Source organism: Limulus polyphemus, unplaced genomic scaffold, assembly GCF_000517525.1.
Source record: "Limulus polyphemus unplaced genomic scaffold, Limulus_polyphemus-2.1.2 Scaffold849, whole genome shotgun sequence".
NCBI classification, from domain to species: domain Eukaryota; kingdom Metazoa; phylum Arthropoda; class Merostomata; order Xiphosura; family Limulidae; genus Limulus; species Limulus polyphemus.
The window spans coordinates 354,482-380,431 of record NW_013666459.1 but is presented as its reverse complement, the minus strand read 5'-3'; the positions used below and the strand labels follow the sequence as shown (position 1 = coordinate 380,431).

The 25,950-nt window shown below is 32.1% G+C and overlaps 2 protein-coding genes across 6 annotated transcripts; one reads left to right on the top strand and one right to left on the bottom strand.

Annotated features, from left to right (window-relative positions):
- The first annotated feature begins 711 nt into the window (after nucleotides 1-711).
- LOC106460856 (sarcospan-like) lies at nucleotides 712-8,432 on the top strand. 4 transcript variants are annotated; one of them, XM_022387663.1, is made up of 5 exons: nucleotides 712-917; nucleotides 1,661-1,797; nucleotides 4,363-4,512; nucleotides 5,208-5,294; nucleotides 6,945-8,432. In XM_022387663.1, the coding sequence occupies exons 3-5, from the start codon at nucleotides 4,372-4,374 to the stop codon at nucleotides 7,296-7,298; spliced, it is 582 nt and encodes a 193-aa protein (XP_022243371.1). In that variant the 5' UTR covers nucleotides 712-917; nucleotides 1,661-1,797; nucleotides 4,363-4,371; the 3' UTR covers nucleotides 7,299-8,432. The 4 variants fall into 4 exon arrangements, with proteins under 4 accessions (XP_022243371.1, XP_022243372.1, XP_022243370.1 ...); XM_022387664.1 differs by lacking the exon at nucleotides 1,661-1,797 and having other exon boundaries at nucleotides 712-913; XM_022387662.1 differs by lacking the exon at nucleotides 1,661-1,797.
- A 297-nt stretch (nucleotides 8,433-8,729) lies between these two features.
- Nucleotides 8,730-25,627, bottom strand: LOC106460859 (protein Churchill-like). Of its 2 annotated transcripts, none has more exons than XM_013920604.2 (4): nucleotides 25,493-25,627; nucleotides 22,829-22,967; nucleotides 11,310-11,380; nucleotides 8,730-9,870 (listed from the first exon to the last, which is right to left on the bottom strand). In XM_013920604.2, the coding sequence occupies exons 1-4, from the start codon at nucleotides 25,529-25,531 to the stop codon at nucleotides 9,781-9,783; spliced, it is 339 nt and encodes a 112-aa protein (XP_013776058.1). In that variant the 5' UTR covers nucleotides 25,532-25,627; the 3' UTR covers nucleotides 8,730-9,780. The 2 variants fall into 2 exon arrangements, with proteins under 2 accessions (XP_013776058.1, XP_013776059.1); XM_013920605.2 differs by lacking the exon at nucleotides 25,493-25,627 and adding an exon at nucleotides 23,704-23,781.
- Between the last annotated feature and the right edge of the window lie 323 nt (nucleotides 25,628-25,950).

The window sequence follows — 25,950 nt, the reverse complement described above, 5'->3', positions numbered from 1 at the left end:
ATCGTATGCTTCACTAAAATTGTTATTCTTCCTCCCCGGTGGCCCAGCAATACTTCTGAGGACTTATAACGCTCAAAATAGGTTTTCGATAACTGTGGTGTGCAGAGCGCAGATAAACCATTGTGTAACTTTGCGCTTAACAACAAACAAGCAAAAGGAATTGTTATAGGTCCAACCCGATTAGTCCAGTTGTTATATTTTACCGCTATCCGACTCTTACATTAACACCTGAACTTGTTATCACATTTCTTATCGTGTGGCCTGATTCACTCCAAGCAATCAGAACTGTGGGTATAGCTGAGTTTGCTAAAACCATTTTTCTTCTGAATGTTTATTTATAAAATAGATGGGCAAATTGTTAAAATAATAAAATTTATCGAAAAAAAAGCTTTTTCAAACAAGTATGTGTAATGTAAATATTTTTCTAAGTCCATTACATGATCCATTTAATCTATTACGCAAAATTTCCAAGCATGGCGATATTTCCTCCTTAGTTTTTGATACGTTCGTTTGTTTGTAATTATGCACAAAGCTACACAATGGGTTATCTGTGCTCTGCCCACCACGGGTATCGAACCCCGGTTTTTAGCGTTGTAAGTCTGCAGACATACCGTTGTGCTACTGGCGGGCTTTTTGATACGAACTCTTCATATAATTCATAGCGACACCTAGCGTTATTGGTTTGATAAATTTTTCATGTATAGCCTTAAGTCTCTAAATGGAGCAAACTGAGGACGGTGGAATGTAAAGATTTAAGTATTACATATCGTTTCTTCGTGTTGAAGGCCTGGGAGGGTGAAGTCAAGTTATTTTTGTGTAGTTATTTGAATCTCGTTTATGTCATACGCATGTGCAATATGATCAAAGGGATGAAATTCAGCAGCTCAGCGCTAACTAATCTCAACTAAGTCACGCAAGTGAATAAGTATTATTAATATTATATTAAAAAGCATTATAATTTAAATTATTACCTACTTTTATTGTAATAGTAGTAGTGCTGTTTTAATCAAGTGTTTACAAATTATAGTTACTTCATCTCGTACATGATTAACTGCATTATACTTAAAGTTTTAAACATGATATTTCTATATAATACTATTATAATTTATACTAATACTAATTATACTTATAGGCTATATTTCAGAACTTATATTTTAAACTATAATTTTATTTATAGTATAAATAAAATAGTAGTACATGTCAAGAATCATGTAACTGTTATTGCTAAGTAAATCACAGCCTTGGTTCTTGTTAAACTTTAAAATTAAAGCCTTTAATAAAGGGATGGGAGCAACTTTAGTGAAGTGATTAAACAATGAAGAACATATTTAACGAATCCTATTCTCTAGTACTTATAACAATATTACTTTTGTAAAAACACTAATCCCTTAAAACTGCAACTTGCTAGGGATTGTGCCACAATAAATCTTCATATGAACAGTATTATTCTCGGCCTTGTGACCATATTTGATATTACAAATTAATGTAAAAAATATCCCCCTTTGCAATTTCTGTTGTATTTATCACATTAATATAATTTAGTATATACAGTTATAATAAATAAAAGAGACAATGTCATTAACTATGATTTTGTAAAGATTTTTTTTTTCTAAAATGTGTATGTTTTCCCACAATAAAAATACGAATTTCTAGCCTGTAGTTTCCAGGGCAACTCTTGAATGAAAGTATCATTAGCATCTCTCCAATGCTTAGGATTTTCCCCATTATCCAATGATGTACCATAAATGAAGGAGAGAGGCTTGTATATCTGATTTTTGTCATCCTTTAAAACCATGGGTAAAACTTTTTCTGCTCTTGGTAATTTATCTGTTTTTAATCTTTTTTTACTTAACATAAAATAATTAATATCTACATGATTTGGATCAATTCCAGTAGAATGCTTAGGGTTATGAATATTGCTAATGTCTTCTCTCTTAAAAAGAGAGAAGAGTAAAACATTTTGAAGCTCATTCATCTCATAATCTTCAACAAAACCTTGCCATCATCATTTTTTAAAGGTCAAATCCTCATTTTAATATTCTATGTACTTTAGACATACTTAAAAGGTTCCTGCTGTTAGTTTTAATGTTACGATTTTCTAATGTCTTTTTAACCATATCTTTACCTTTCCTGTGGTTTTGTAAATCTTCTAACCTGTCAATTTAAATTTCTTATACTTATAGTGTTTATCCATAGTTTTAAATATAATTCCTAAATTTAATTTTTCAGTTATCAGTCTTCCATGCACAATTTACCACTTCAAGTCTTACCCAATTTACTTATTACTGGTTAATAATAAATCTAAAATGGGCCTCCCAGAGTCTATAGTTGGCTAGATCTTTGAATATTTTGTATTAAAAACCATTCTGAGTTATCTAAAGAAATGTCTTTCCCTCACTATTTAACTCCATACAATCCAAATTCAAGTATATAAAATTAAAGTCTCCCTTAAATATTGCATCAGCATTCTTATCAGTAACAACCTTGAACTCTGTACATAAAGTTTCTCATGGACATCATCTGTCTGATTGAGTAGCGAAGTTCAAAACTTTCTACCCATGATTGTAACCCATAGAGATTCAACTTCTTGATTACCATTTGTCTTCATTCCCAACAGGATGTAGTTAATCTCTTATATAAAGGCCACCCAAACCTCTCTTAAAATGTCTGTATCTATTAAATAACTTAACCTGGAATTTCCAAGTCATTTATTTTACCAGTTTTCTCCAAATCTGACAAAGTTTTGATAATTACCATTATATCCTTTTCAACTACAGCCCAGAAGTAATCCTATTTTGTTCTTAACCTTATCACTTTGGCTGGGATGTATATTCCCACTGCACTGGGAAATATGTCCCAGCTGCAGTGAATGGGTTAATACCACTAATACTAGAATAATAGTAACTTGTTTATTCTTTAGTCTACCATATTTATCTTTAAATATGGCAGGCTTATCTGTAAAACTATTATTTAACTTTTGCTTTAAGTCTCTTATTTCCCAACCCCTTGTTACCCTATTAATTTGTTTATTTGTCAATTTTTCAAGCTCCCCTACCACAATGCAAGTTTAGTTTAAACTATTGTTAATTAATATACTTATAGCTTACCCAAACATCTTTCTACCTAACCTGCTTAACTGGTGCCATCTCAAATATATAATTCACCCTCACCTCAGGGCTAGCAGATGAGGGGGAGGGCTAAGCCCTCTTGAAATATTGCCCCAAGATAATGCCATCCATTAACATATTTTTTAGTTTTGATCCCATTATATATCTCACTAGTTCCCCCAGTTCATAAAAGCTGGAGCTGGGATTGCCTCACCCTGAATACTATGGGACAGGTCCAACCAGTCTGTCTGTTGCTCTTGGTGTACCCATTCATTTAAGCCTTGTATCCTGTTAACAGTGCTAGCAGTTTATTTCTCCAAACTCCTGAAAATACCTTTTGAGCAGCTCTTCTAATTTACACTTTCAAACATCTAGGATACAAATATGACAAAAGGAACAGGGGGATTGCTGAATTAATACCTTGTCTAAAAACGTTAATTATGAAATGAGATTTAAGGATTTGGACTTGTTTACTCTGGAGTGTGAACTAGAATGTGTTTAAGTGATTTGGTTCAGACTTACGAACACACGCCTTCAATGAGTAATCGATAATCATCCCTTTACACAGGTAAAAGTGCATTTTGTAGTGATCTTTCTCATTAGAGTTGGTCTGATTTCAAGCTTTAACTCTTGAGTCAAAAGAACATAAAAGGAAAAATGATTTCATTTTGTACATTATTACATCTTTGTTTTAATCCCAAACAGCAGAAATTTAATTCTAAATCAAGTGTCATTAACTTGGAATGAAGACATAAGAGCAGAATTTGCTCATGATAGTTTATTCCATAATTTGAGCCATTACTATGTAAGGGAGCAAGCACGTGTTTGTCTATTCTGTAAAATTATGACCCACATTTTTACACAGTAACTGTACTCTCAAAATCAAATAGTATCAGTAATTAAATACAAAAATTAATTTAACAGAGCACTGTATTCTTTTTTTTCAAAAAGACTGACAGTGGATTTCATTGATAAAAAAAACTTGATATAAGTGTAATTGATAATTTGGCAATAAAAACTTAGTCATGTATACACACACAAACCCACATGGGTATAGTTTTCATAAATATATAATGAATATACAAAAACAAAATGTTACTTATCAATAATTTTTACATACTTTATAAATTAAACCTCTAATGAGAAGTTTATAAGACTGTCTAAAACCGGAAATGGGTTTGATAAAAATAAATAAATGCTTACTCAGTGTTTCCTTTTAGCATACATGTTAAATTGCACTGTCTATGCTTTATAGGTAAAAACTATGAAATACTGGAAAGTGTTTGCTGTGCTAACTTTCCTTCAGCTAATCTTAGGGATAACTATCACTGTACTGGCTATCAGAGCATCAGATTTTTCAACATCTCTTGGAGCCAAAGATCTTCCACTGTGGGCATCTGGGCCTGTGAGTAGATCTCCTTAATTTAGTATTGTTTGAATATAAAAATATTACTACATATTGTAGTGAACAAACAACATTCTTGTAGATAAGTTGTTTTTTAATTAAATCGAAATACTACCCAAACCCATACTTAATTTCACTATTTCTTTTCTTACTTGGACACTTAGGTATCCTAATTTTAAAATATGTAAAATGGCACACTGACAATTTTGCATACCTGTAGTTTTTATTAATTTTGAAATATTAGACTTGTGAAATAAATTTCTTCTTTGATTCAAAAGTATATTATTTATGTTTATATATCAAAGTTTTAAAAATTACTAGCTGGTTTTATTCAAATTATACAAAAAGTACTTAATTCTTCAATAAATAAAGAAAAAACAAAAAATATTGATTAAAAATGTATTCATTTTCCTAAGAAATGAGAAAAACAGTACATGTAACAATACCATAATTTCTAATAGGTTTGAGTTTAATGCAGTGAGGGTTTGGGAGTAATTTGAGAAAATAACAGATAATTATTTTAGATGTATTATTTTCATGTCATTTGTGCACTTTTGCAACTAAAAGTGACATAGGTTATATTTACATAATGTGTGGAAAACCAAAAGCCAGAGTTTAAGTAACCTTTGTATATTGAAATTTTGTTTATTCTTTTTGTATAATTTATACAACATTTATAAACTTTTTTTTTCAAGCTTGTTGTGTCTGGCTGTATTGGAGTTTTGTTTGTATTGGGATGTCGGAACAGCTTTTCTGAGAATACTTCTGTTTTTGTGATAAAGGTTTGTATAATGTTCATATCTCTTTTGACTAAAGTTTATTTTAGTATTCATAAAACTTGGTGGTGATAAATGTTTTATGAATCATTGTTGCTCATTTGAGGTGTTTGCATAAGACATTGTGAAATATAGATATTTAAAATAAAATAAATCATAGCAAACATTATCTCAAAACAATTAATGATTTATCTATTTGTAATAATTTTGTAGTTCCTAGTTAGATAAGACTCTGTTTTGAAGTAGAATTATGTATTTCATTACAACATTCCTTAAATGTCTTTATACAGTTAGATGGATAACATGTGACACAAATTGTGGGCTAAAGTAGTAATGTTTAAAACATGGTGATACTTCATAATACTAAGTTTCATTTACTAAGTACAAATAATTAAACATTAATGTGATTGAAGAATTACCTGTCATGATTATAAAACTACTAAGAAAAACATAAGCTGGTTAAAAAAAAAAATTGGGTGTTAATTCATTGTTCTGTTACACATTCACTAGATATTGCTATGTTATACGTTCTTAAGAAAATGTTTCCAGAAAACTTGCATACATTAAAATTTTGAATTTAAAATATTTAATAGCTACATTTAAGATGAATTAGAATTTTTTTAAATGGCAGGGTTATTCATGACTTTAGGTTTTTACTTTCTTAGTTTTCTTCCATGTGTTAATCAGTGCTGTATATAGACCAGTTAACTGGATGTCTATTGATAGTATATCAGTAACTTCTATTTTATAAACTACTGCATAGAAGAATCTTCAATTTATGTTGAGAAATGTTGATACATATTACAAGACATTAAAATTTATTTACTGAAATTTTAAAATAAATATAAACTGTGACAGGAACACAATAAAAACTAACAGTTCTCTTAAGACAAAACTAAAGAAAACAAAACAATTGTATGTTTCACACGTATTTCATTTATTATGACCATGGTTTTTTTCAGTAAAAGCATCGTTAGGCTAAACCATTATCATAATAAATGAAATGTGTGTGAAACATACAGTTGTCTTTTTCTCCAATTTTTTGTAACTATGTGGTTTCACAAAGTATTAATTTCACTTTTCATAACATTTTTCTATTGTTCATCAATATTAGAAAATAAAAATTTCTCACTATATGCCAGTGCATCACATTCACCACAATGTAGGGTAACTTCACTAAGGATGTAACTAGAATTGGTTAAAAATAAAAGCTGCATAGAAACTGTTAATTTTATATATATATATATAAGCATAAGATTTTTTGTGTATTAATAGCCGAGATTAATGCAAGGTAATGAACTTTAATTTTGGAACAAATTTCTCGTTTGTTACTGATTACACAAAAATTGACGTGCAATAGTTTTAAATAGACATGGCATAAGTTAACTTAAAATTTTTTTAATTGCAGCAAAGATCAGTAATGATTCTTAAGTCATGTTCAGTCTTGACTGGGACATTTTGAAAAAAAATTATCTGTAACCCACTACCTCGTGATTGTACTTAATTTATGGTATTCTTTATTTTCTGTTTTCATAATCTAAAAAAAAAGTTTAATAAAATCATTTGTGTAGTTTTAAGCAATAGGATTTTTTTTTTCTAAAATGTAAAGAATTATAAAATAATCTGCACTGCTCAAGTGTGAACTTTGTTTTACAGGGCATTAGCTACCTCACGTCCTGCTTGAGTGTAGTTTTGTGCTTCGTGGCAGCTACCTTCAATAGCATTCATGTGGTACTCTATCTTGAGAATTTCTACTCTTGCACAGACAGTGAGAACCACTCTGCCTGTGTTTGTTTGAGAGGAACTCAACCACTACACATTGTTTATACTTATGAAGACATTTCTTGTGAGGGTGTGTTTAATGGTCTTTACAATGTTTTTATTGTTTTAGCAGTGTTAAACAGTTTAGGTGGGCTTACCTGCCTGTGTTATGTAATCTTGTTGTGGAGTACTCGCTATAATTATATTTATGGTGGTGTGACTGGGAGTGATTGTAATGAACTTGCTTAAAATATATGATGAAAATGTAGCTCTGCAGGCAGTAAACATAATGAAATAGCTTTGAGAAATGTTTTTAGTTTCAGTAAAGAAATATTTTAACATTTGACATGGCAAACCCAGTAGAATTTTGTGACTACACAATTTTGGAATGTAAGTTATAACTTATTTTAAAAGATTTTTTGTTTGATATGTTTCATCAATACATATTTCCTGGTTACTTTCCTCTAAGAGCTTGAATGTATATACATATACATTGAGCATTACCTAGTTAAATCAACATTGTCAATACATTGAGCAATATTTGTGTAAGTTTAATATTTATTTGTACTATTATTGTTAAGTTGTTTATCTTTCTTCATTATTTCTCATCTTTAGACTTAGTAAATTTTCATTTTTAAAAAGTGGTAAAAATACCTCCTATTGATTATGTATTTAAAGAAGAGCTTGGGTCTGGAGCATTTTGGAAACTCTATTTTTTCTTTGCATGCAGTATTTGTTGAATCTTGAGCAACATCTTAATGTAAGATGTGAAAATGATGGTATATTAAGAAGCATGAAGTTTATTGTCAGTTTTCTCTATTTCTGCTCACTAATAAGTTGCACATCCACATTGCTCATTTTCTCCAAAGTCTTTTTGTGGTTATAATTCAGGTTCATTAAGGTATTGGTACAAGCCTTAGAATTAATTTGAGGCATCATGGAAAATGTTTAGAGATGCTTCTTTAAAGTTTTGTTTGTTCTTCTATAAAGGTAAATGTCACATGTTGGAGAATGAGAGCATTTAAAAATTTATATTTATTCTCTCAATTGAGTAGACTAATTGGCTGTAATATTTTTGTTTTTATTAGCCATTAATACATGTTGAATTTATCAGCTTATTGTGTGAAGTTAACTTGTCTAGCTATCTTCAATTACAAGTAAAATCCACAATATATGAAACATTAATATGGACAATTTTGTCATGTTTGTGGTATTCAGTTTAAACTTGAGACAGTGAAGCAAAAATATGGAATTCAGTATTATAATTTAAACTCAAATATGTTAACCCCCTTCCGTGTTGACTTCATGAAAGTATTTATTTAAAAACTTGTTTTAAAAACCATTTGTGCCTTGATGCCAAAATTTATCTATATAATAAAAAAATGAATAAATCTGTTTTACATCTATGATGTATCTTTTGCTCTTATTTATGTTTGTTCATTAGCAAGGAATGATTTAAGCAGTAAATAAAGTTTAACAAATACATATCAGAATATTCAGAGAAAATATATCAGTGCTAAAAGAATTTGTCAAGTGTTTGATATAGCTCAAGTTTAAATTTAAATTTGTAATTATATACAAGCTGCTCATTACAGAAAGTTTCGTAGTTTTTACTACTCTTCAGCTCTTCTTATTTTCACTAAACTATTAAGAACCAAGTATCCATATACTATCTTGATATACACACAAACAAATTTATTCATGTCAAACAATTTTTCATACTACAAGCATTACTTAAATATTTTCATTGCCATTTGTTCTATGAAATAAAAAAAAGTCAAGTATGTACATAAACTTTATAATTATTGATATGAAAAAGATTATTCTTATGTTGTACAGAGGAAATTAAGCTATAAAGAGGAAATATTTTCTAATTTTATTTTCAAGAAATATAGCAAAAACATTCCTAAACTAGCATTTTTACAAGTACAAATTCCTGAAGTCATAGCTGTTGGTATAAAAATAACAAATGAGTTATTTTATTAGTATTGTACAATGGTAATGGGTATTACATCACAGTTTTTACTATAAGCTAAAACATCATGAAAAATCTGATGACATTTTACACGTTTAGGCTACTACAAACATTTACTGTTTCCATAAAGCTTTTCTTTTTATGACAAACATTTTCATACAAAACTAATATACTAAGACCCTTAGTGCCCATCACATGACAAACTTTATTTTTACAGTGATACAGAACAATCCTAGAGTATTTCATACTCTATTCCCAGATTCAATGTGCAACTATAATTGGTCTGTTAATAAGTTAACACTCAAAGGTCTAAACCTATCATATATCTTCATCCTTTTTTATAGTGATTTCTACTTATTTCATGACTATAACTATATAATTACCTTTCTAGTTACTTAAATTTAATGTTTGAATTATTGTCCAAATGTTAGTTGGTGCCCATTAAAATAGATATAGAGCATACTCCCAATAATAAATGGTTAATTCCATTTTAAAGAAGTCAAGCACAATGAGTAAAGGCAATTGAAAAACATAATCATAAACAATGTCTTCTGTAATCCCTGGTACTATACATAATATTGGCTATTAAATATAGTACCAGTGATTAAAGAAGACATTGTTCATGATTGTTTTTTTACTTATCTTTAGTTAGTGGCTATTAAATACCTTTTGCAAGCATCTAGACCACATAATACTTTCAATAGAAGCATTTAATATATTGAAAGCATACTTTCTAAGTATACCAATATGAATAGATCATAATTCTTGTTCCATACGCATATCATCAGGAAGAATGGTTACTACATCTTCACCTCTACCACACAGCATACAGTCCATCTCGTATTCCTGAAATAGATATATATATATATACACACACACACACATACATACATACATACATACATATATATATGGGTAGCTAAAGATATTTAAATAAACTTATTACTGCTGTCATAACATTCTTGTATGCCATGTAAACAAATTAATCTTCATTTAAGGTCACAATTTCACAAAAGATGGAACATAAATGACTCAATGTGAGACAAAAAAAAAGTAAAAATGCTTCAATCAGAATTTAAAAGTAGTTTTCAATGAAGAAAAAAAAGAACTACCATTTATAAAATTAATTACAAATATAAAGTTATCAATACTATTAGTCAGTATGTTGCTTCTGAAATAATTTAAGTTACTTTAAACTTTTGTCAAAGTATCCTAAACCGATAAATATCAATCGATTTGGATTTGATTATAGTAAATAGATCTTAATTTCAAAAGTCAAGTACAGAATGAGGCTATGATGTATAAATTAACATACCATCAAAAAACAGCAAACATTAATGTGTAGTAAACAAGTGAATTATTTTACTATCAACAGCATCAATGTTTCATTTATACAACTGATTTCAAAATAAACATGTCCAAATGTGGTACAATCAAATATCTCAACTGTATTGCATATAAAATTTGTTAGTGAGAACTTGTATAAATAATAAACCAGGGTGCTATTTCTTTTTTTCTGTCAAATCAAGATTCATTTGTAAACTTCGAGTTGGTGTGCATAACGACTTGCTTGTTAAACCATTGACATTTGAAGATAATGTTCTTCTGTCAGTCATTAATAATAAAATAGAATTATTTTGATGGTGATAGCTTACACTGATTGTAACTTCTTTCTTTTGTAGTGTTTTTTATTCATAATTCTGAAACACTCCAAATTAAATTTTGGTTTCCTGATCTGGACAGTTATGGAAGATTTCATAATTTCTTCTCTGCACTTATTATAGTGAGTAAGGTGTAATTTACCAAATTACAATTTTCTGATTTCTTGCATGATTATGTAAATTTTTCTCTTGTTGTGGTGAGTGGTATGTAATTTAAAGAAACTTTACCACATCATTAACTGGACAAATGGTTTGAAGATCACTTAGGTCCCAAGCGATGTCCGGGTAAGGGGATATAGGAAGCCTTAGGGTTATAATCAAAGTAATTTCTCTGAAATAATTTTCTTTCACACATTATTTTCATAGTGATTATTATAACCTATTTCATATATTTTAGTGCAAGTGTCATAAAATTCTTTGAATCTTATAAAATGAAGAATGCAAAGGTTCTATACAAATTCACTGATTTTAGTTCTTGCTTAGGCTACACTGATATACTTTCTAACCAGAAAATATGTCAGAAACCTACTTTATATGTTTACAATCTATAGAATATATCCTGATCTTACAAAATAACACACATTATACCTGTGTAATTTTGACAATGTACTTTGGACATCTTACCTGAAAATCACCATCCACCCTGAAACAGTACTCATGACTAGCAATCACATGGTTACAATGTGAGCAAACATCTGTATGAAAGAGTAAAACAACAAAGCATGAGTAATTAATATTAACTTGTGATCAAAGCAAGCTACCCACTTAAATCAAAACTAAAAATCAACCTGGTAATAAGTAAAGCTAATTAAATATACTTTTCTTACAATAGCAGTTATGCAGTCATGTGAATAAAAGAGGAACAAGTTTTACCACCTGCTGATTTGGACATAAACATGACAATTTTCCCAAGTGTAATGTTACATTGTATACAGGAAAACTTTGCATTTAGCACTTTGATTGGCATTTTATGGCACAAACCAACTAGGCTATCTGCACTTAGTGCTTTGACAAAGGATTTAGATGAACCATCTAAATATTGGTACAAGGTAAAATAGCAATTTGGAATGGCTAGACTGACCTTACTCTATTCCCCCAGCAATGCCGCTTCATTAGTCATATTGACAAACAGAGACAAGTTATGGACATTCCCAACATGGAATATCCAGATATTTTCTGTGCCTCATATTGAAGGCATACAAAGTTTAGATGACAATAAATCCTTTGTGACAGGCTGTGTGCACAGTGTCAGACTGTGGAAGGTGTATGACTTGTCAGTTTTTGTAATCTACTTGAAGGTAAACAACTGGTACAAAAACTGTTAAACTGAACCTAGATGAGTTCTAATTAATCACCTTTATTTGCTTAGCAGTATTTCATGTGTGCTGATGATTGATATTATTCTAAATTTAAAGAAAATGGACTTGTTTGTGAGGTTGTTTGCTAACATTCCTTACATTTACTAGATCTATTAGTATTAGGCCTAGAATCTAGATCTAATTGTTTAACGACATAACACATGGATTATAATGTTACATTACATCTATATTTGAATTTTATAGGCCCTATACTAGTAAAGCTTTAAATGCATGATTCTTTCCAAATATTAAAATTTTTCATGAAAGAAGCACTGCAAAGCATCAGCTACAGGCTCCTAAATCATACTTATGGTTTCTGAGATAATATAATTTGGTAATGTGTATGTGGGCTAATATGGTTGTTAAATTACCAGTACTTCACACATTAAAAAAAGAGTTTATGTATTAATGCTATATTTCAGCCCACATTCATAATTGTGGACTGAGATGGAGTATTATATTAGATGGGCTTGTCTGGGTTTGTATCAAAAAATGTTCCCTGTTCAAGTCCATAACTTGATGCCTTTGTGGTGCTGGTATTAATAATCATTTTATTTCCATTGTTTGAAAGAAAATACTTTTAGTACAATACAAATATGTTGGACAGTCGTTGTGAATGACATACCTTTGAGTATTTAGGTTGCAGTTCAATTCAAGGGCCAGGTCTTGAAGGTACATTAGCAACAAAGATGACCAAAAGTCAGAACTGTACTTTGTACAACCAACAGCAACACAACCAATTTGCATTATTGCATGATTCAGTTCTTAGCACTTAACTGCTAGGTTCACCTTTATTTCACTAGTTTGTTCTTACATCCAATATGGCAGAATAAACAAATCTCTATATTACTTACAGAAATTATAATGCATTGTTTCATCATAACTTATGATTGGAATGTATGTGTTATTTCTGAAAAGAAGAAAAAATTTCCAAAGAGTGGTACTCAGAAACTTTTAATTCTGCAATATAAATTAGCAAACTACTATAAGTTTGTGAGTATTATAAAGTTTTAGGCAAAATATCAGTAAATCTGACAAAAAACCCACATAACTCAAGTTTATCCATAAGAATTATTGTACTTTTCCCACAGAGCATTTGTACAAAATACTAAATGTAAGAAGTCAAACTTGTAAACTTATGACTAAGCTAATTAAATACCTTGCTACCTGTTACATGTTTATTTTATTGATGTTATTAAAACAACAATACAAAATTTGGAAATTATAGCTCATTATTCTAAACCTCCAACTACTATAAGCCATCATCATATTAAATAATATTCAAATAATCATAATGGCTTATGTTACTTCTGGTACAATTTCATTTTATAACATATAAATAGTTTCTTGGTTTTGTTTACTTATCATATATACTTTACCTACTCATATGTGAAATAGTTCAAAGTTTTGAAAAGCACAGTGATAATTTTCTTTTTCTAACACCCACAGTTAAATGATGATGAGACGTAATGGTATGATTCATGTTCAACAGGTCTTACAATGACATTTTTTCTTTATTATAAAAAAACATCCTTCAACAATTACTGAGAAACTCAAATTCTATTACATGTTCTCTAACACATATTGTTTACCTAAATAAGAGAGAATTTATGATTTTTCTTGGTATAAGTTTCGGGAAGCATACATAACTACAGATTTCTGATTATTTTAAAATGACTGTGGATCCTCACTACGCCATTATAGTCCATGTTACCACATCTTCATGTTCTATCTGGTGATTATGCATCTTAACAATAGCCCTGCGGCATAGTTTCCATTGCACAAGGCTCCATCATAAGGCCTCCATGTCCAATGTACATCACTTCTACCTGCTAACTTTCCATAATCCATCTAGTGCAGGAAGATGGCAGTTTCTTACCAGCCTGATCACAGGGAAATCTATAGGCACTGCATTTGGTGACTCGATATGAATGTCTTCATACAGAATAGCATGAATATCCTTTGCATTCTCCAGCTGTATGAATGGGTATGTCATGAAAGCAATTTATGTCACTTTTCCATGCAGAACTCCTTCTTGATTATGTTGTATGGGTCACATGTATGGCTTTTGGTATCTCTTTGTTCATGGATTCTCACCTGTTACAAGACACCTAACTTTGCTTACCATGGCTAAGATATGACTTGTTGTAGGTCTCTTTCTGGGTGGTCTTGATTTCTTAAGATAACCAATATTCCTTTGTTTTCCAATGTCATTAAATTCAAGGAATCTTCCAGTCTTAAAGATTTGAAATTTCCAATCTGAATACATCTTTATGATCTGAGTGTAAAAATATTATTTGTTGAAAAGGGCTGTTACCTACCCTTTCCAAAAGCGATACATTTTCTGTGGCATCATGCTACCTATAAAATTCCAAGCTGTGTCAAAATGTAGTTCTGATACATTCCATCATGATTGTATATCAGCTACAGTTCACAAGTGACTTGCTTATTTGCACATTCAAAATCATTTTAGTATAACATACTTAATCTTCTGTATTTATTATACTGATAAGATTAAACACATGTATAATTTCCACATAATTGAATAATCCTATTAGAGATATACACATTTTTTTTCTCTACCTCTTTCTAAGGTTTAGCTAAGAGAATAATTGCAATTAAAATCCTTTAACTCATAACGATAATCTCCACTTAACTGCTCAGAAAATTTTCATCCTAGTGAACTAAAGCTCACATCAAAAGAATTTGGCTATACATAAAAAATAAACACAGAAAGACAAAACAATAAGCTTAAACTAGTGAGAGACAAATTACATTTATCAGTATTTATAAGATTCCTTATCTTCAAATAGAAAATTATTATTATCACTCCAAGATGATTATCAGATTTCTCAAATAATTGTCGATGACTTCTCAGTTACATCAAATCAAATAATCTTATAATCTATACCAACACTTTGTGGTCCTGCATTAATATTTAAGGAATGTCCTGACAAAGTGATGGAAAAAGATTTTGTAAAAATGAAAAATAAATAAAACTATACACATATATTTACACACACACATTCTAAACAATTTACTGCATTCACAATTAATTTATGCAATATTACATAATTGATATTCTAGACTATGTACATGTAAAAGAAGGAAGTAGCACTTACCATTATTAATTAAGAAGTTTGCTTGTACAAATTTACAATACATTAAAATCAATGTTATGTGGAAATATTTTTGCTGTGCTTTTGAATTTGATCATGATAGATTTTTACATCATATGTGAGAACTGTTTGTATAAAATAAGTATATTAAAACTTGATTATGTGTTATAAATACACAAAAGTTATATTTGTGCAAGTGACTTAAGTTTCCACTTTACAGTAAAATTTGTATGTAATGTTTGCATTTTATTTTATTTCAGACCTGGACAGTATTAAATTTCAAAAGGATAATATTAAAAGAGAATACTATTAGACTATTTAGTGGATCTTTAAAAGTACTATTTGTCATGAATTTGCTAATTGCATCATTGTGTTTGTGATGTCAGTAAATAAGAAGGCCTTTTCTCTTTCTTTAGAAGTAATACAAAAAATAATGCATTATTATCTATGTCACCACTCGTAAAACTTTCAAAATCAGCTGATGACAGTATTAGTCCTGTTGTTAATGATAGCTCCTCCAATTTCACACTATTTTTTATCCAGAATCTCAACTGTTTACAATAAAACAGTAAAATGAATCAAATAAACATCTCAATGCAGAAACTTCTGTTTTTTTTGTAATAAAAAGTTTAGTATCTGGAATTTTAAATATAGAAAAGCATATGTTATTAGACTTCCAAAAACGTTTCGCACCACTGATGTGAGACTAGTAGGTCTATAATTAATGGGATAACTTTTATCACCTCTCTTGAAAAAAAGAGTAACATTAGCCAAATTCCAATCTTCTAACACCTGCCCACTATTCAAAGACTTAGAAAAAATTGTAGCAAGTGACTCGCATATCCAATCATTAACCTCTTTCAAAACCCTTGGATAAATATTATCTGGCCCAGACGATTTATCATTCTTTTAACCTCCCAATTTTTTCTTAACAATCTCAGAATTAATGTGATCATCTTGTTCAATCATGTTTCCATCTACCAACTGTTCAGGATGACAAATATTGCTTAAATCTTCCTCAGTAAAAACCAAAGAAAAAATAATAATAACTCAGTCATCCCATAACCATCACCTCTCGAAGGCCTTATTCATATTCTAACATTTTGCTTACCCTTAATGTACTTGAAGAAATCCTTACTATCAATTTTTACATTTTCAGCCATCCTTTTTCCATATACTTTTTTGATGTTATCATTTTCCAACACTGAATCACTTCAAGATTAGACAAGAAAGGATGCACTGGAAGTAGGGAGGATGGGTGAGAAGTGTGAAAGGAGGTAAGTAACTATTAGAAATACATTTTCAGTATTGGAAAATGTTAACTTCCAATATAATACCTACCTATTCTCACACATTAGCTAGAAACTCACCTTGAAGTGGTGAAGGGACCAGTACAAAAGTTACCAAATGAACCCCTTCGGAAAAAAAGCAATAAAGAGAACCCATGAAAAAGTATAGGGGCACACTTGTGGAAAACTGTACCCCTTATGAAGATATGTGTCACTAAGTCAGGCAGAAAATAAGCACAGTCCATTTTCTGGGTATGGAACATGGATGTGCCAAATGGTGTAGTGTAGTGTGCATCAGAATGTATGTGATGAGTTAACTCCAGTCCAAACCCAGGCAGCATCAGGTATTTTTCATCTGATCCACTGTAGGAGGAGGGTTCCGGCCATCTTCCCATCAATCCCAGGAAGCAGAAGGGAAAAGCAACCTCTGTTTCGCAAACCTAGGGAGTGCTCATGGCTGTCCCTGGACAAATCCAACACCTGGGAACTTGACATCTGAGTAATGGTAGGATGGGGAAGAGTATATGTGGTGGATCAACTCCAGTCCAAAACAGGCAGGTGGCACCAGGTATTTTTCATCCTGTCTGTGGTAGGAGGAAGGGCCCTGCCAACCACGAGTGAGAGCTTATGCTGGCTGGTCCTGTGCCTATCCAACACCAGACCACCTAGGAACTGGCATCCAGCTAACAGTAGGATGGGGGAAGCCAGCCGGAGGAGTGAACTGTACTTGGTTGGTCATCTCCAGTCTTAAACCAGGTGGCATGGGGAATTTGTCATCTGTTCCACAGTAGGAGGAGTGTTCACACCATCAGAACACCACTGCCCTACTCTCCACTGAGTGGAATTGGTCACACCCAGGAGGAATCCTCCATGTTCTACCACACCAGCAGCTAGGAATTGGTGAGTGGAAAGGACTCCCATACTCCACAAGATGAGAGGGGTGAGGGAGGGGTGACAGCACATTGGGGAGCCTGGAGGAACACAACACCTTAACCCTTTCACTGCGAACAGCAACTACAGTTGATAAAATTTTGTTATTTATAGCAGACGTCGACATTTCTCCATGACCATCAAAAACTTTTCCCCCTACAGCAGAAAGCAACAACTATCTACGTGTGCTAACGTCTGGGAGTGTGAAGGGGAAACAAATATAAACAAGCGCTCTGTTGGGGCTCCAGCCAGCAGATGATGCAAGTTACCTACACACAGAGATATCAACTGATTGTTGTATTTTCTCTGTGTTTTGACCATAATTTAGGTAAGTTATTTACACCATAACATCAAGATATGCAATATAAGTATGTCTTATGCATCATAATGCATAATACAGCAAAATATACTGCAAATTTATGATGCTTTTTGATGGATAAATGACATTGATTGGGGACTGACTGTGACCTCTAATTACACAGTGAAAGGGTTAAGAAAGTGCAATGGGTGATCCCAAAACCCTATTTTTAAAAGTAGGCTAGTCCAGTTTATTCAACTAGAACCAAAGGGATGAGCAGCTATCTCAACACTGCTTTATCATGATAGTCCATGAGTAGGCAGTCTGGATCAGGTCTTTCCTATTAAATAACCTACTGTGAGGAAATCCTTAGCAGTCCTGTGGAACAATCCATCTCACCAGTGAGTGTTACAGACCTAAATGGCAGCAGAGTGTTGATTTAAGTATAAGTATACCATGGCATCACTGCATGCCACTTAGTAGGATCCTTACGTGGAATAGGGGCCTTATAAAGGTAAGAGAGAAACAAAAAGAACTTACACAGTCAGAGCCAGTAAGGCCAATGCAGAATGGTGATGGGAGGAAGTCAATATTCTGACAAAGAGGCAGCCAGAGAAAGAGTCAGGGTGTTAGAGTTGGTGAGAGGAGACCTGAAAGAATCAACATGAATCTTTGTCCAAAGAAATATAGGCTAGACAGAAAAGCTGCCATAGCTATCCCATCAAAGTAATGGGAGAAATACCTCAGGTAGAAGATGAATTCCAAAGAATAAAGAGACTGGAGCATGAACTACGAAAAGGAACAGTGCAGGCCAAATAAAATCTAATCATTCAAATGGGACAGAGAAGACAAGGCGAGAAGTAGATGAAAGGGAAATATGGGTGAACACACTATCCTCTTCACAAGCTGCAGATGTTTTAGGGAGAAAAACATGATCAGGATAAAAAAGAATATAAGACTGATGGGAAATATTATGAGAAGCATCAATGGCATACATGTCAGATTACCTACAATCAAAGCCAAAAAAAAAGGTTTTTAAGTGAAAGATGGTACAATGAATAAGAGACTAAAGGCTTAAAGAGAGGAACAATAAGGTGCCTAGAGAACAACATTCAGGTCCCAATCAGGGAGGACAGCAGGATGTGGATGATGAAGAAAGCAAATAAGAACATGGAGAGGATAGATGAGGAGAAGACATGATGATAATGGGAAAACCTAACAGTAGTAGATTGTGCAGCCCTGTAGCCAGCAATGGACAAAAGCGAGAAGCCTTGGTTGAACAGCTACGTAAAAAATTCAGAAAGATGGAAAAATATGGGCCATTTTCATTGATAGAAAAGGAGGGAGGAAGAATAAATTGAAGAAGGAAAGCTACATGTGAAAAAGAGTCCTGAACCTTTTTCATGGGGACAGGCAAAACCCAAGCATGAAGATAGAATGCTGATATAATTGAATGTGAGAGGGAGAAATGAAGCTGAAGAAGTAGGGAGCACGACAGAGGTAGAGGAGGAGAGAACCAAAGAAGGTTCAATAGAGGAAACTATGGATGAGCCAGCCAGTACAGAGAAAGCACATGAAGATGAAGATGTATAGGAAGGTAGGCACAGAGTAAAAGGTTGTACCAGTCCTTACAGAATGCATCCACAGCTAGAGCTGCAGGATGAGGAACAAGGTAACAGAAAAAGGGAAGTTTGATGTTGACATGAGTGGCAAAAGCATCCCGAAGAGCAGTGCCAGAGGATCAAGGGACCTCCATAGGTAGTATCTTGTTGGGTCTCGAGAGACAATCTGCGACAAGATTCAGGGCATCCAAAATATGACAAGCAATAAGATGTACTTGTAAGGAATTGGCCCATAGAAGGAAGTCAAGAGTGTGGAAACAGAGTTTGGTTTGGTTTGAATTTTGTGCAAAATTACTTGAGAGCTATCTACGCTAGCTGTCTCTAATTTCGCAGTGATAGACTAGAGGGAAGGCTGCTAGTCAACATTGCTCACTACCAACCCTTGGGCTACTATTTCACCAACAAATAGTAGAACTGACCATTACTTTATAATGCCCCCACATCTGAAAGGGTCCGCATGTTTGGTGTAAAGGGGATTCGAATCTGTGACACAAAGACTGCCAGTTGAACACCCTAACCACCAGGACATGCCATGCCTAGAAAACAGAGAAAATAAGACTGGGTGCCTTCCTGGCAATTGATATAAGAGACTACTGTAGAGGTGTCTGTATGGAACATCACTCAATGTCCATGAACCACTGGAAGAAAATGATTCAACTTCTCAAAATACCATCAAAAGTTCCAAGAGATTGATATGAAAGGATGATTCGTCATGGAACCACCAACTCAAAATCACTTGAGAGTCTAAATATGCCCCCTATCCCATCAGGACTCAATTGTAAACACATGAAAATCTAGATGAGAGGAAGGATGAAGAAAACCTGCTATGGTTTAGGCTTTGTTGAGCCATAAGGAGAAGATGACAAGCAAAGAAGCTGAATGTGGGAGGACAAGGGATCCTCAGTGAGGTTCCACTGATCATGCAGAGTCCATTGAAAACGATGCATGTGAGCATGACCTAAAAGGATAAGGGATTCCATGGAAGCCCAAGTCCCCAAAAGAGATAGAACCTCCCATGTGGTGAGAGTAGGAGAGGATATGGCATTGAAAACTAATTGCTTCATGTCTCTCAAATGAAAAGGAGAAGACTGGGCCCTGCTGAAATATGAATTGAAAAACACACCCAAATGAATGAAATATTGAGTAGGTGTAAGATGCGACTTCTCCAGTTTGACACTCCAATCTGAACAAGCTGAATCTTGAAGGAGAAGAGGAGTATGCTCATAGGAGACTTGTTGGGATGGAGCCAAAAGAAGCCAGTCATCCATATAATGGTGAAACTGCAGTCTCGGGCCACAAATGTGATGAGCAAAAACCTTGAATACCCAACAAAAAACGGACTGGGCTGAAACTAGGTCAAAAGGGTCACTACAAAATTGAAACACCTGACCTCAGTGAACAACTAAAGGTAACACCTAGAAGCAAGGGAAATGGGAATATTAAGGTAAGCATCTGAGATGCCAACCTTGGTCATCTAAAGACCTGGAGCAAAGGACCATCTGTGAATGAGAAAAGACTCCATATAAAATGAGGGAGGTTGATGAAGCAGTTGAGGCTCAAAAGATCTATAGCTGAACACCAATCCCCTGTTTTCTTGGGGATGACAAACAGACAGGAATAAAAACCTGGTCCAACACAGCTTTGTACAGATGCTGGCAACAAACTGGATCCTGAAGAGGAGGGAAATAAATGGGAATGGGAGACAAAGGAGAAGGAGAGGAAAAAGGAAGAGTCAGGCCTCCTGACAACACCTGAAGGACCCAACAATCAGCTGCAAATGAGTGCCAAAGGTCTGCAAATTAAGCCAACTGTTCCCGAACCTAACGGATAGTCACTATCAATACTGACAGTGCTGAAGTCAAGGGTGAGAGTAATGAAAGACTGAAGCACAAACATATGATGGAGAAACAAAAAAGAGGAAGTTGGAGGATGGGGTACGTAGAGTTACAGATGCAAGAGAATCTTGCGAAAGATGGGAAACCATAGAAGAAATGGAAGAGTCATTATGTGCAGCCTCCATATGAGATTACAGAGAACCTGGAACTCCCCCTAAAATGGACTGGTGGAGGAAAGGAATCAGACGAAAGTGTCAAATATAAGAGGTCAGTAAACACACTTAAAAAAATAAGATATCTCTGTCTAATAAGTTTTTTTTTTTCTTGTGACCACCATTTTTTGTCTATAAGGAACATATCTATCTTGAAGTATTTACTTTTACAATTTTTCCTATTATGAAAGAACTAAATTAACCTCCACTGCTCTAAGAAGAAATGTAAGGAAACTAGGAGCAATGCTTCAAAAACATTGAATAAGAAGTCCATGGGAATTACTAATCATTTATTTTGAAAATTTTGCATTTTAGCCTTAGACAACTCATACTTTGTTCATTGTAAAAGAAAATAATAAAACTTCCTCAAGCTTCAGTAAATCTTTATACCAAAGAATGTCAGAATAAGCAATTTAATTATTATTTTATTAGCTCCATTTTACAATTTTATGAGTATGAAACTAATGCTAGTAATAAGACTTAGTTGATAACACTGGAAAAACAAAAACTGATTTTTACTAAGTCACACTAGAAATAATTGAACAGTATATGCACAATCAAACCTTGTAGCATTAGAATCCCAAATCTAAAGTAAGTTGCAATCCGCAATTTATGAACCAAGACAATGCAATACCAATATCACATAAATTGTAAGCTTACATCAAATTACACCTTGCACAAGGTAAATTTCTATTGACATTTTAAGAAATTTTGACAAATAAATGAAACTTGTTATTAGAACTACTGTAGAAAGGATTTCTTTTTTAAACATAATACTAAATATTTTACTTTAAAATACATATTTCAGCTGACATACTAAAAGCAGGCAAACATTTTTGACCCCATTGAATTGTTAAGCTTAAACTTACATTTATTAGCATAAATACATATTAGCATTAATGTTTTTATAAATTATTATTTTTCAAATTTGATTGCATTTTGAGATATATTTAGTCCTGTAGGTAATGAAAATAAAGTTTGCATATTTATACTCAAACCTTACTTATCAAATGGCACTATCTTCTAAATGTATGCTACTTTTAAAGTTAACAGTTCACACATGACTAACATTTTTACAAAATGTGTTACGTATTTAAATGGTTTTACCTATTCATGTATACAAAATTGTATCTGGAGCCAATTATGTTACTTCATCAGAATATAACTAGTTCCAATTTTCCAGAAACATTTCTATTGAAGAATGACTAATATTTGCAAATCACTTTTAAAAATCTCTTATGTAGATGTGTAGTCAACAGAGAAAAACAACACTAATGATTATTTACAATTAAAAGTTTGAAAACAAGGTTCTAAATAACTGTACTTTGAGTGTGAATTATAACTTGCTTATAACTGTAAAATTTATTATTTTCCTCTGGTAAATATGTACATTTATATAGTTGTATAATGCTAAAATGAAAACAAAAAAAAGAATCTTAAACATTTAGGACTGATCAAGTAACTAAAAATAGTGTCTTACGTTCATATGTTACAAACTCTTCTTCCGAGTCCTGGCCATTTTGTTGCTTGTTTATAACTTGCATTTCTTCCTTATGGTCACAAAAATAACATTTTCTGAAGTTTAAAAGATAAGAGCCTGTATCCAAGCACATTCGGCCCTAAAAGATAAAGTAAATGGTGCAATATTAATTTTAGACTAAAATGACACAGCCAAATAAGAACTATGTAAATAAACTTTAAAAATGTACACATAACTATATAAAAGTATTGAATAATGAAATGAATTTCACATTCATTTCAAGCAATGAAAAACTACTTTATAAAACTGTTTTTGGATTCTACTGCTCTTACATACAATGTGTAATGCTGATAGTAAAACAGCATGTAACTTGTGCATATATTTAGTATACAATGTATATACAAGTAACTCTCAATTTTCCTTTTTTTCTACTTCTGCACGAGTTTTTGATATAGTTCTCATTTACTACCATAGTTTCTTGTTTATTTGGAAATGATTGTAAATATATTTTTTACCTTGTAGCCTTTAAATTTTTACATATTCAAAGATTGTTATTACATTATTAATGGATTCTAGTCAAAATCTACTTTGTTATTAGTGGAGAGCCTCATGGGTCAGAACTTAAGCCTATAATTTTTCTTGTTTAAATTAATGATTCTGATAGGGGCATAATTTAGCAATTAGTAGAGTTTACTGACAATATTAAACTCTTGGGTACTTCAAGTTGTATTGAGGATGTTGACGAATTACATAATGACTTGTATCAATTGGCAAGTTTGATAAATATTTGGCAAATTACCTTCAATAAGTATAAGGTAATGTGTTTGTTTATTATCACAATTTGAATAACATATTTAATACAGATGGGAACCTACTTAAAAGGATGATTGAAGAAAAGGATCATGGAATTGTGGCAGAGGAGTCACTCAAGACAATGAAGCAGTGCTCTGTTGCTAGTGGTTAAAGTGAGGGAAGATTAAAGTATATTTATAAGCATAATGATTGTAATATCAAATCAACTATGTTACTACCAGTATGTGAAAAATTAAAACTTATTAAACATAACACAAGCTTTTCAAAATATTACACTGATAAAGGTGTGACTGGCCAGAAATTTGTAAATATCTCTTATCTCAAAATACAAACAACAATATTCAAGAAATTAAAAAACAACATTGTTAAGATCCAAAACCACAAAATAATGATAATAATAAATCAAAAAAATTAACCAGAAAAAACCTTTAAAATAAATAACACTGTAGCAGAAATAAAATATCAAGTATTTGCAATATCTTTTAACAAAGCAAACACCTTATTTATTAGTTTCCAAAATCTCTAACTTAACACCTCTCATCTTTATAAGTTCATATCTTAAAGCTTTTTAATTATCATGCCAGACTACAAATTTTCCTATTTTAATACTTTTCCAGCATTTTAAATTACAGTGGTTTGATTTCATAGACAAAACAAGTCAAGCCTACAGGAGTAATGAGGTGTTGTAATAAATCTGCACGCCTAACTAAAATAAGAATATCAGCATGTTGGAATGAGTACAGAGACTGGCCACTACAATGATACCTGGCTAAGGTCATATAAACTATGAGAACAGGCTTGTTTTCTCTAAAATGCAGGAGGCTTAGACTTGATTCAGGTAAAAAAAATTGTTAAAGATCTGGACAATCATTTTATTATTGGGTTGTCCAAGTGGTTGAATAATATGGTTGTGTTTTCCTTTCACAGTCGAGCCTAGGAAAGAAGATAGCATGGTGTTAGAAAGTTATGACTTACAAGTCTGGATGTAGGTAATACACTAGATTTGGAATATTTTGCCCAAGTTCAGGTGTGTTTGAAATTACATCACTGAAGTTGAAAAGTAACTGGATGAGTGTTTGATAGATTAGGGTCAGAGGTTTCTATATGTTGTTTGAAGTTGTAATAGTAGAAATAATGGGACAACCTAAATGAAGACAAGCCCATCACCATAACAAAACTCAACATTCTACTGAGTAAAACTTAAGCTTCAACCTGTAATTTCCAATTCTAATTAATATATGCAAGTATGTAAGAGTGAAGGAAGCTAAAAAACAACCCAAGACGTGACCTTGGTACCCTTATAATTATACTGAATTATAGATAGTCATGGCTCTGAATAGGTAAAATGGCTCCTTATCATCTTTTGAACATTAAATTATTATTCTCATGCTTTAGCGTTCATGCCCAGTGTCACTGTAGATTATATAATTTCCAATATTTTTGTAAATGTAGAACTACAAAATATTACCTTAAGTTTGACATCAACAAAGTTAAAGTATATGTTATACTACACTTAGTTATACTTATCCTTATATTGAGTTCTACTTGTATTTCTAGTATAACTACAATTTTATATTTCTACATTATTAACTTTTTCTGTTAGTAATTGTTGCTTAATAATCATTAAATTAATGCTATTAAGACCATAATAAATAGAAGAAACCAAGAATAAGATTAATTTAGAACCAATAGAACTTCGCTTTGTACATTAAATGATTCATTGATTTACTCCACTGTCCACGGCGACGCCTCCTGACACTAAATTATATTTGATATTTCTCGTTTCTTTTTAACATAAAGAATCTTAAACTTAAGCCCTACCCGTTAATTACAATCTTAAGAAAAACGTACTCGGTCAGGGTACTCTTCTTTAACACAGTCTTCACACATTTTTATTAATTCGATTTTTAATATCTATATAACTTAATTAACCGTGCTAGTTCTAGCCCTAAATTACTATCACCTTCAGTTTTCAACACAGAACTCGACGACAATGTCAAGAAATACATAAACTATAGTTTAAAAAAAAAAAAGTTATATATATGCGTGTCTGTGTGTGACCATTTCGTTAATGAAACATAAGAAGTATATACAACCTCACAGGTTTTAAAAATATGTTTTGAGTTTGTTAACGAAGTAAAATGCTATTTGGAAGTGAAATGTACAATAAAATTGTTTAACATGATATAATTTTATCAACACTTAAAAGCAGACGTATATGTTATGTCTTAGTTTTTAAATACGGGATATATCATAGTGTTACGTCTCCGTTCGTTAATTGATTTCCCGTAAATTCGTTCCGACGAAAC

Excerpts from the sequence above, each read along its gene's own strand:
- LOC106460856 (XM_022387664.1), top strand. The coding sequence starts at position 4,372 with ATGAAATACTGGAAAGTGTTTGCTGTGCTAACTTTCCTTCAGCTAATC. Across the intron at positions 4,513-5,207 it reads CACTGTGGGCATCTGGGCCT|CTTGTTGTGTCTGGCTGTAT; the intron begins GTGAGTAGATCT and ends TTTTTTTTCAAG. Across the intron at positions 5,295-6,944 it reads CTTCTGTTTTTGTGATAAAG|GGCATTAGCTACCTCACGTC; the intron begins GTTTGTATAATG and ends TTTGTTTTACAG.
- LOC106460859 (XM_013920604.2), bottom strand. The coding sequence starts at position 25,531 with ATGTGTGAAGACTGTGTTAAAGAAGAGTACCCTGACCGA. Across the intron at positions 22,968-25,492 it reads AAGAAGAGTACCCTGACCGA|GGCCGAATGTGCTTGGATAC; the intron begins GTACGTTTTTCT and ends TTTATCTTTTAG. Across the intron at positions 9,871-11,309 it reads GGGTGGATGGTGATTTTCAG|GAATACGAGATGGACTGTAT; the intron begins GTAAGATGTCCA and ends TATCTATTTCAG.